Raw genomic sequence first — 11,500 nt, 5'->3', positions numbered from 1 at the left:
AACAGGTCGGCCGCGTGTATTTCAACATCATTAAATGCCTCCCTCGCTTCGAGATGTCAGAAGAGAAGTTATACCAGAACTCTGGTGCTATGTCCTGAATCAACCACTCGAGAGATGGGCTGTCCTGACCCGGGCATCGCTCATGGGCCTGACCCATGACCCGAGCATTCCCGGGATCAACTGCCCGGGACATATCGGGGTATCATCACTCCTTCCTTAAATAGTCGGGCTAGAGTCTACTCGCTGTCCCGATTAGTCCCTTGTGCCCGGTCAGGAAAGCCATTTTGATACACCTTCTGGACTGAGCATAGCTACACAGACGTCGGTGTATGGTGAAGACTCGCGATGTACATCAATCAATCATATCTCCCACGTTTTTATGTTTTCGAGGATGATTTATCGCAATATTTCGATAGGCGTGTACGTCTTTTCAACTTTCTGGTGCAATTCCCAATGTCCGTCCTGACCGTCTATGTATCCAAAGATTCGACGGTTGTGATTAGCCCCTTGCTATTATAAATATAGCAACATCTTTTTTATTTTTTCCAAGTTACCATTAAATAGTTGGTCACAAGAGTCAAATGGCGAGCTCCAGTAATCCGTCGAATTCAGATATGGAAGAAGTCTCGTGGCGATTAGTTGAGAAGAAGAAAACCGAGATAGAAGATGAAGTGTTCCATAAGATTGTTCGTTACTGGGAGAAACTTCAGAAATTACAACTTCTCCACGAGACCGGAGAAGCTAATGCTTCTAGACTGGTGGTAAAGATGGAGAAGTATCGGGAACGTCTGAACGTGACCGAAGAGGTGAACATCTTCGAGGGTGATTACATCTACCAGCTGACGTTGCTTAAGGAGATGAAAATCCTCTCGGGCATTACAAGCACCGAGGGCTTCCTCAAGTCTTCCCCAAATGAGCTAAGGAAATGGAAAACCATGTGGATACTCTTTGTAGAAGAAGAATACTCCGCTGTAATTAGTAGAAATGCTAGCAAGTGAATAAAGTTATTCTTCTGTTTCATCCTTGCTTTGTATTTTTAAGATCTGGTATGAGTCTTTATTACTGAATACCTGCTGAACAAACCAAACAAAAGTATCCCAACGGTAATGGTTGATCACCGGCTTTGCTTTGAAACATTACGTTGGGCCCTGACAATCTCTTAGAGAGGATACGAAGCTCCAAGGTTTGTGATATCCGGGTAGTCATAATGATGCATGCATTATCATTAAACATTATCTCGGGAAACCTTTCATATTCGGGGTCGTTTTGATAACTGCATCCGCCTTTTGGTCTACCCCACGTAATTTTCGAGGCCCTTATTAATCGCCCACGTGCACTGGTCTTAATGGCTATGATACATTCTCCTTCCCAATAAATGACGGCATGCTTTAATTAACCTTAGGCTCTTCACATTCCCTCATCCCAAACGTCTTTTCCTCCCTTTCCTATAAATAAATTGGTGGATAAGATGCACCCATACCAACAGAACAATGTCGAGCTCCAGCGACTCCAGCACTTGCAGCAGTGCCATCTCTTCTGTTGGTGTGCAAAGTCAAATCCCAGCGGAGTTACGTCCCTATGTAGAGCTTTTCAAAAAGAATGTCGATGAGTACATTCTGGCCAAAGTCGTATGTACCTGGCATAAGCTTCAATTCATCGGCCTTCTTTATTTGAACGGCACAGTCCTCACTCGCTCTCAAAGGATGGTGACGAGGAAATACAGGCGGGAACTAGGGGTATCCCGCATTGAAGAGTTGCTGACTGACCAAAACCTGCTGCATGCTATGTTGTGGAAGGAATGGCGGCATCTAAATAAGGTCTCGAGCACTGATTCCTTTGTCAATCTTGGCATTCAAGAAGTTACTGACTGGATGGATGAGTGGAAAGGTCGAGTGGCCACTGAAATTTCTGTAATACGACGCCGACCATTCCCTTAATGAAAATTTAGACAATTAATTCCTGCGTCTTCTTTTAATTCCTTGCAAATGTTTTAACACCAGCTAAACTAATCATCAATCCGAAAACCGAAAAAGGTAGGCCTAAACATATCCGAACGCCGGGTCCCATGCTGTCCGGGCCTTTTAGCCGGGTGATGGGATCCTCTGCTCCCGAGTTACCTCGTAAGAGGCCGGGACTTGGCATGTTTTCTTTCTTGATTGTGATAAAAGGATTCTATCGGGGCGTATTACCTCTTTACCTTTTTCACGCATGGATATAAAAGAATAGTCATATGATAAATCGGTAAGTCCCAATCTGGGTATAGTGGGTATTCCTTCGATAACTTTAGTTCTTCCGGGATCTGAATAAGGCCGAGATATGGCATTATCCCAATCCCTCTCTTCGCTTTTTCAGTCAATCATTGCGCAGTCATAATGATAGAATTCTGATGACGTGTTGTCAGAGCCCGTACGTATTCTCAGCTACCATGGCGCCTCGATTTGAGCAACTGTCTTTTCAATTTTCCCGCCGAATGATGCCGCTCAACTTCCAAGGCTAATCTAGCCCGTCCAATCTATGCTAGATCAACGGCATAGATTCCATCTCTCCCTTATATATAGCGATCCATCGCTTTTTCTAAAAATCACTTGCAAATTTATTCTTCGGCGAAGCCCTGCTTGTTTTCTTCCTCGGTCTTCTCTGTAGATTTCTCCGGCGATCTCTCCGACTATCAACCATCACCCTCAATTCCTCTCAGTAAGTCTCTCTTTTCTGTGTCTTATTTGCTTCTTTTCCATCATGTCCAATTCCACTTCTTCTACCTCTGGCAAAAATGCTAGGGGCCTATCGGAGGACAATTCTCCCACCCCTTCTGACCAGTCTGTTCAGATTCCGAGGGGTATTCCTACTATTCCCTCTCGATCTTTGTCCAAGAAGACTGCTAAAGCGTCTTCTTCCCGACCCCTGGGCTCCCCGAGTAGAGGGAAGGATAAAATAACAGGGCCCTTCTGGTTTTCTACGGTGTCTTCCACTCTCCGTCCGGGTAGTTTAGGAGACATTCGGTCCCTGGGAGCTATTCCTTCTACTTATGACATTAGGATTCCCGGACCTACTGACCATCCTGATACTCCTCCCCTCGGATACCACGCTTTCTTCCTTGAGCAGCTTAGGAGCGGTCTCCGTTTCCCGGTTCATCATTTCTTTGAAGGAGTTGCTCGATTTTTTAACCTTCCTCTTAATCATCTTCATCCCAATGCTTTTCGTATTATGGCAGCTACTTTTGTTTTGTTCCGCATGAAACTTATTCCCATTAACTCCTCCATCTTTCACTATTTTTATTCCTGTCGATTTAATGACGGGGTTTTTTCTTTTATGGCCCGGATGCACTATCGGTTTTTAACCGACATCCCTTCTTCTTTGAAGGGATGGAAAACAAAATTTTTCTTTCTTAAATTTCCGACTCTCCCCACCTGTGCTTTGGGGTTTCTTCCTTCCATGCCTAAACAACCTGAGCTTCCCCGAGATTTCAAACTTCTTCCTCCTTTTACCGATGCCTGGGATGCTTTAGGAAAGCAATCCTTCTTATCTTCAGTGCTGATTGGGTCGAACAATCTGGCCTATTACGGGATCGGGTCCCGGCCTGAAGACCCTGTAGATCAGATCATCGACGGGTTTGATCAACCCGGGTCGCAGGCGGGTAAATCGCTTTTCTTGGCTTTTTTTTTTCTTCTTTTTTTTTTTTTTCGCAACTTTACTTTGCTGACCCACTGTGTTCTTGATGTAGCCGAAGAAGACATGATCAAAGCAAGCTTTCTAGAGGCTGCTGCTCAGAGGAAAGCGGAGCAAAAGAGGATTAGAGCGGAGAAAAGGGCGAAGGAAGCCCAGGAACAGGAGGAGCGCCGGGCCAGGGAGGCGGCCGAAGCTGGTGAATTGGAAGCACGCCGTGCTAGGGAGGCAGCTGAAGCTCAAGAAACAGAAGAACGCAGAGCCAGCGAGGCAGATTTGGCCCGGGAAGCAGAGAGTGATGCCCAAGCAGGGGCCAGTTCTCCCCGGGTGGGGCCTATCTCTTCGGGAGGGGAGGGAGACTCAACTTCCCTGAACCGTCGCAAGAGGAGAGCCACCACGGAGTCACGGGTGGAGACGGTAGTGGTGGAAGATGAGCCCGAGGGGATGACCCCTTCCCCTGCTTTGGCTGATCCTTCTGCAGGCATTTCGGTGACGAGGCCTCTGGTTCTCCCCAATATTTTTGGGGATACCATCAGTTCAGATCTGCTAGGGGTGATCGGGAGCTTCCTCCGACCTGACGAGGTGGCACATCTTCAGGGAATGCACCCTAATATGCTCCTAAGCGAAGGAGCGGCCCGGACCTTCTCGGTAAGTTCATTTTTTTGGGTTCCCTCTCTCTTGCTTCTTCCTTTCTCCTGCAAATTTTCCTGACCTTTTCATTACCAGGGTTTACAAATGTTACTTCATGGGCATGAACGAGTGGCGAAGATAGCCAAGAGAGCTAATGCCCAAACCAAGGCCGCTCAGGGAGCGCATGGTCAGCTCCAAGAGGAAGTAAACCGGATCAGGGAAATTCATGAGAATGTCCTGGCCCGGGAGAAGGCCATTTGGCAACAGCAGATGGATCTGCTTCAGGCAGACTTATCTGTTGCCCGGGCGGAGGCGCAGTCGGCCAGGGCAGAAGCAGAATCCTCCCGGGCTCGTGCCGAGGATTTCGAGGCGATGGCTGCTGAGGCTAGAGAAGGGATGCTGGCTGCCAGAGAAGATGCAGAATACCACCGGGTCCGGGCTGAGGACTTTCAGGCGGCAGTGGCCCTTTTGAGGAAAACCCAGACAGAGCAGATGTCACACTTCCTGAAGTCTTCGGATTTTAAACGAATGCTGGCCAGAAAAGCCTTCCCGTACTTTGAACAAGGCTTCAACAAGTGTTTGGAGCAATTCGAGGAAGCTGGCCTGGTTCCAGCGGATATGGAAGATTTCCCGGATTTGGAGAAGGCTGTTGCATCTCTCCCAGATGATGACAAGGAAGATATGGATAAGCGGGACCCTCCTGCGGAATAAATAACTCTCTCTTTTTTTTTTTTTTTTTTTGTAACCTCTTTCCTCTGATCTATGTATGCATGTTTCTTTTTTTCGATTTTGCTCCCTTTAGAAAAATTTCGTAATTTCGATTGCTAAATGGGATACGGTTTACCCGGGTTGGGTATAAGTCCTAAAAGATAATCCGGGGTACGGGTCCACCGGGCCAGGGTACGGGTCCCTGGTCTTAAAAGATTATCCGGGGTACGGGTCCACCGGGCCAGGGTACGGGTCCCTGGACTTAAAAGATTATCCGGGGTACGGGTCCACCGGGCCAGGGTACGGGTCCCTGGTCTTAAAAGATTATCCGGGGTACGGGTCCACTGGGCCAGGGTACGGGTCCCTGGACTTAAAAGATTATCCGGGGTACGGGTCCACCGGGCCAGGGTACGGGTCCCTGGACTTAAAAGATTATCCGGGGTACGGGTCCACCGGGCCAGGGTACGGGTCCCTGGACTTAAAAGATTATCCGGGGTACGGGTCCACCGGGCCAGGGTACGGGTTCCTGGTCTTAAAAGAATTCTTTCGAGTAATTTCCTTCATTCAGTGTAGAAATAACAGATACAAATGTTTCTTAAGCATAATACTTCTTTAAATGAAAAGCATTCCATGGTCTTTTAAGAACACGTCCTTGAGGATCTTCGAGATAATAGGCCGTACCAGAACTGACTTTTCTGATTACTTTGAAAGGCCCTTCCCATTTGGCTTCTAGCTTCCCCACATCACCCACCGGTTTAACTTTTTTCATAACCAGATCTCCCACGTGAAAATCCCTTCTTCGGACGTGCTTGTTATAGGATTTTATGATCCTGCTGCGATAAGCTTCCATCCGGATGACCGCCCGATCTCTTTTTTCTTCCACAAGGTCGAGCTCCAGGGCTCGAGATAAGTCATTGTTGCTCGAATAGGATTCCACTCGAGTGGAAGATTGCCCGATTTCTACTGGCAAGACTGCTTCAGATCCATAAACCAGACCATATGGGGTTTCCCGAGTAGATGTCCGAGGAGTAGTCCGATAAGCCCATAAGACGCTGGGTAATTCTTCTACCCAATCTTTTCCTTTCCCCTGCAACCGGGCTTTCAAAGCTTGCACGATGATCCTGTTGGTTACCTCTGTCTGGCCATTGGCTTGAGGGTAGGCTACTGAGGTAAAAGATTGCATAATCTTCATTTCCTGACACCAAGAGGTAATCTTTTTTCCTTGGAATTGTCTGCCATTGTCTGAAATCAATTTCCTGGGGATGCCATATCGGCAGGCAATGTTTTTCCATAAGAATTTCATGATTTCATCCTCGGTGATTCTTGCCAACGGCTCGGCTTCTACCCATTTAGAAAAATAATCCACAGCTACCAGGAGGAACTTCTTCTGGGCGCGAACTGGCGGAAAGGGACCCACGATGTCCAATCCCCATTGGTCAAAAGGGCATGATGCGGAGATCGGTTGCATGTTAGCAGTTGGGCGGTGGTGGAAATTAGAGTGATGTTGACAACCTTGGCATTTCTGGACGAGCCGGGTAGCATCTTGGTTTACTTGAGGCCACCAAAATCCTGCTAAAATAACCTTCCGCGATAGAGCCGTTCCCCCGAGATGTTCCCCACAACATCCCTCATGTATTTCCCGAAGGACATACTCTGTCTCTTCCCCCGATAGGCACTTGAGTAAGGGGCCCTGAAAGGATCGCCTATATAAAACATCATTTAAAAGGGCAAATCGGGGTACCTGCTTCCTGATCTTTACAGCTTGGGTCCGGTCTTCTGGAAGTTTTCCCTCCTTTATATACTCTATGAGAGGAGTCATCCAAGAGTCTTCTCTCAGCGGGGGTGTTTCTTCTTCAAGCGAGGATACGAGCTTCGAACAATAGAGAATCTCCCGGGTGCTTACTTCTGTCAAGGAAGCCGCCAATTTAGCCAACGTGTCGGCTTCGGTGTTTTCTTCCCGGGGAATCTGTTCGATACTCCAGTCTGTGAAGGATGACGCTTGAGAAGTGATAAGATTCAAGTACTTGAGCATCTTTTCATTCTTAACTTCGTAAGCTCCCTTAATTTGTTGAGTAATCAGCTGGGAGTCGGAATAAATGATGATTCGGGATGCCCCAATCTCACGGGCAGCACGCAACCCTGCCAAGACAGCTTCGTATTCTGCTTCATTATTCGTGACCCTAAAGTCAATCCTTAAAGCCAATTTAACCCTTTCTTCGAGTGGGGAGATCAAGACGACCCCCACTCCGCATCCCGCTATGTTTGAAGCGCCATCAACAAATACCCTCCACACTTTTTCTTCCTCGGGCTGGATCATTTCTGTTAAGAAATCTGATAGCGCTTGTGCTTTTATTGCAGCCCGGGGTTTATACTCAATATCGTATTCCCCGAGTTCTACAGTCCATTTGATCATCCTCCCCGAGACCTCTGCATGAGTCATAATTCTGCCGAGAGGAGAATTAGTGAGGACCACAATGGGATGTGATAGGAAATACGGTCTCAGCTTTCGAGCAGTCATTACCAAAGCTAGAGCAATCTTTTCTAATTCACTGTCTCATTTCGGCTCCGCGAAGGGCGTGACTGACATAGTAGACAGGCTTCTGATCGGTCCCTTCTTCCTTGACGAGCACGGAACTAACAGCAATTTCGGTGGCTGAGAGATAGACCCACAATTTTTCTCCGGGCTCGGGTTTTGCTAAGACAGGCAATTCAGCCAAGTGTTTTTTCAAATTTTGAAAGGCCTGCTCGCAGTTGTCATCCCAGCCGAATTTCTGTGCTTTCCTCAGAACTTGAAAGAAAGGATAGCTACGGTGTGCAGATCGGGAAATGAAGCGTGATAAGGCTGCAATTTTCCCTGTCAGTTTTTGCACATCTCGAACCGACTGAGGAGAGGGCATATCCATGATGGCCCTGATTTTTTCTGGGTTGACTTCGATTCCTCGATCCGTGACCATGAACCCCAAGAATTTGCCACTCTTAACCCCAAACACACATTTGGCCGGGTTAAGTTTTATCCTATACTGCTTCAAAGTGGCGAAGGTTTCGATCAGATCATCGATGAAATGGGCGACTTCTCGGGTTTTAATCAAAATGTCATCCACATATACTTCAATATTTCGGCCTATCTGTTTTTGAAAGACAAGATTCATCAGTCGTTGATATGTAGCCCCTGCATTTTTTAGTCCAAAAGGCATTACAACATAGCAGAAAGTTCCCCCAGACGTGACGAAACTAGCTTTGTCTTGATCTTCTGTAGCTAAAGGGATCTGATGATATCCCTGATATGCATCCAAAAAGCTCAAGATTTCACACCCAGAAGTGGAATCGACTAGCTGATCAATCCGAGGGAGTGGGTAACAATCCTTCGGGCAAGCTTTATTCAGATCTCTGAAATCTACGCACATTCTCCATTTCCCAGTAGACTTTGGGACGAGAACTACATTCGATAGCCAAGAAGGGAAATGGACTTCCCTAATTTGTCCAGCCCTCAGCAATGCTTCGACCTGTTTTTCAATTATTTTATCTTTCTCCGGGCCGAAATGTCGCTTTTTTTGCTTAATTGGCCGGGACCCTGGGAGGATATTTAGTCTATGCTCGGCCACTTGGGGCGAGATCCCGGTCAGTTCCTGCTGAGACCAAGCAAAGATATCGGCATTAGTTTTTAAACATTGCAAGAGTTTTACCCGGGTGGTGGCGCAGATGTCCCGAGCTATCCGGATAGTCTTTCCCGACTCGATCTCCACCGATTCTTGCTCTTCTTCCGTCACAAAGTGTACTTCCCCTTCCCGGGCTTCTTCCTGGTGTTCTTTCCCCTTCCCTTCCCTTCTTGCCTTCTTCTGATCAATTCGGACTGTTTCTCCATAACATCTTCGAGAAGAGGGCTGGTCGCCCTTGACTTCTCCGACCTGTCCTTTCACTGGGAATTTGATCTTTTGGTGGTACGTCGAGGCCACTGCTCTCATTTCATTCATGGCTGGTCTCCCTATGATGACATTATATGAAGATGGGGCGTCCACTACTGTGAAAGTAGTTATGACAGTTTTTCTCAAGTCTCCAGTGCCCAGAGTCAGGGGTAGAGCAATTTCCCCTTCTGGATACACGGCGTGCCCAGCAAACCCGAACAGGGCGGTTTCCACAGTTTCCAGCTGGTATTCATGCAGATCCATTTGGATGAGGGCATCTTTGAAAATAACATTGACAGAGCTCCCATTATCCACGAAAATTCTTAACACGTCATAGTTGGCGATGCGGGCCTGAATGACCAGCGCATCATTGTGAGGTAAACTCACTCCTTGGAGATCTTCTGGTCCAAAGCTTATAATCGGCTCGTCTCTTCTTTTATTATCAACTTCTAGACACTCCCTCCTACCCCTTGCCTTCCTTGCCCGATTAGAGTCGCCATCAGTAGCTCCCCCCGAAATCATTTTGATTACTCCTCGACTCGGAGAAGGATCCTCTCCTCCCGCTGGCTTGATTCTCTCTTCCCGGGTACTCGTTTCTCCTCCTCGTCTTCCACTTGAAGTGCTCATCGTTCTTTGGGGAATATTCAGCGATGAACGTCTGGACAACCAGGGTGGTTGTTTAGATCGTTCTCGTGGCGGGTGAGGCGCGGACACGGGACGTCTATTAGCATTTCTTCCTAGGACTCGGCACTGATTAGTGTCGTGAGCACAATTTTTATGAAGGGTACAGTACCTTTTTTGTTCTGGCTTGGAGATTCTGACCTCTGAACGGGGAGGAAGGACTTCATTTGACCTGCACTCTTGAATCTCTCTGTCCCGAGCCATCTTTAAAGGCACATGGGGGAAATGACCCCCACCACTTTTCTTAGGAGCTCTTTCTTCAGTTTTGTAAGTCCGATCTCCTCTTGCTCTTTTCAAGGCCTCTCTTTTCTGGTTTTGCGCTTCTTCCATATTGATATATTTCTCCGCTCGTGACAGGAGATCCTCAAAATTTTCAGGCAGTTTTTTGGTTAAGGATCGGAAGAAATCCCCTTCCCATAACCCTTGCATAAATGCGGTGGTTTTTGTCTCAGGTGCACAGGTCGGCACATCAAGGGCCACCCGATTGAATCTTTTGAGATAAGCCCTCAGGGTTTCATCTTGCCTTTGCTTTACTTCGAATAAACTGAAGGCGGTCTTTTTGTACTTTTTACTGCTGCTAAATTGATGCAAGAACACTTTTTGAAAATCTTCAAAGCAACAGATGCTTTGTGGCGCCAACCCTTCAAACCATCTCTGTGCAGAATCGACCAGAGTGGTAAGAAATACTTTACATTTGATTGGGTCTTCATAGCAGTGCAACATGGCCATATTTTCGAAACGCGCTAGGTGTTCCTCAGGGTCAGAGCTTCCATCATAATCTTTGATTTTTGCCGACTTGAAATGCCCGGGAAGTGGTTCCCGGACGATGATGTCAGAGAATGGGCAGCCTTTGATTACAAAAATACCGCCCTTGGAGACAGCCTGCCCTTCCAATGCTTTCACTTTTTTTCTTAATTCTTCCAATTCTCCAGCGATAGTGGGGGATTTAGAACCTGCGCTTTCCCTTTCTTCTTCCCTTCTCTCTTCCTCTTGTGCTTGCTTACGCTGCTGTTCATGCTGACTGGCCTGGTGAGAAGCAGCCTTTTTGGCGTTAGCCATGTTGACAGCATCGGTTATGATTTTCTTCAATTCTTCGGGAGTCAAATGAATGGTGGGTTGAGGATCATTAGGGGGGGGGACCACCTGCGCCAGAGAGACGTGTATTGTTTTCCTCTGGGGCTCGAGAGGCGTCTTGGTTTGCTCTCCTAGTAGGAGCCATATCCACGTCTTAGGACTCAGATTTCCCACAGACGGCGCCAATGATGCCACCCGGGTCGAACAGTGGAGTCGGGTCGGTAACTCTACCAGGTAAGCTATCAAGAATACGGGAAGAAATATGAGCTAAGACGGCGGACTGGAAAGAAGATTCTTCGTTGACCTTTGAAAGATCTGCCAATAAGAAAAACAACCACTGTGAATGGGCGCCGGAGGGGGTCCCCGGCGTGGCCACTCCGATGCTTAAGTCAGCAGGGTATTCAAGCAATAAAACCAATGTAGCCAAGTGATGGCTGTGATATTGGTGTGCAATAAATGAGTGTGTTAAATGTTCATTAATATCTGAATGAAGGAATAAATGCAAAACCTGGTATTTATAGTGGAGGAAATAATGATGACCTCGTTTTTTGGGACGTGCGCATTAAATATACTAGGGTGGCTGATTATACCCTATTGTTCTGACATGTCAAATCATATATTGGTCATATCCCATCTGTCCAGTCACTCATTAATGTTAACAGGTCGGCCGCGTGTATTTCAACATCATTAAATGCCTCCCTCGCTTCGAGATGTCAGAAGAGAAGTTATACCAGAACTCTGGTGCTATGTCCTGAATCAACCACTCGAGAGATGGGCTGTCCTGACCCGGGCATCGCTCATGGGCCTGACCCATGACCCGAGCATTCCCGGGATCAACTGCC

The 11,500-nt window shown here is 47.2% G+C and overlaps 1 protein-coding gene across 1 annotated transcript; it reads right to left on the bottom strand.

Annotated features, from left to right (window-relative positions):
• Nucleotides 1-7,547: 7,547 nt before the first annotated feature.
• LOC140812411 (uncharacterized) lies at nt 7,548-10,643 on the bottom strand. Its single transcript, XM_073170669.1, has one exon. The coding sequence runs from the start codon at nt 10,641-10,643 to the stop codon at nt 7,548-7,550; it is 3,096 nt and encodes a 1,031-aa protein (XP_073026770.1).
• Between the last annotated feature and the right edge of the window lie 857 nt (nt 10,644-11,500).

The sequence above is a fragment of the Primulina eburnea genome, chromosome 14 (genome assembly GCF_022965805.1).
Source record: "Primulina eburnea isolate SZY01 chromosome 14, ASM2296580v1, whole genome shotgun sequence".
Classification (NCBI taxonomy): domain Eukaryota; kingdom Viridiplantae; phylum Streptophyta; class Magnoliopsida; order Lamiales; family Gesneriaceae; genus Primulina; species Primulina eburnea.
The sequence above is the reverse complement of the archived record's forward strand: the minus strand, read 5'-3'. Positions and strand labels throughout refer to the sequence as shown.

What these genes read in the sequence shown, in the direction of transcription:
- LOC140812411 (XM_073170669.1), bottom strand. Translation starts at nt 10,643, where the DNA reads ATGGCTAACGCCAAAAAGGCTGCTTCTCACCAGGCCAGTCAGCATGAA.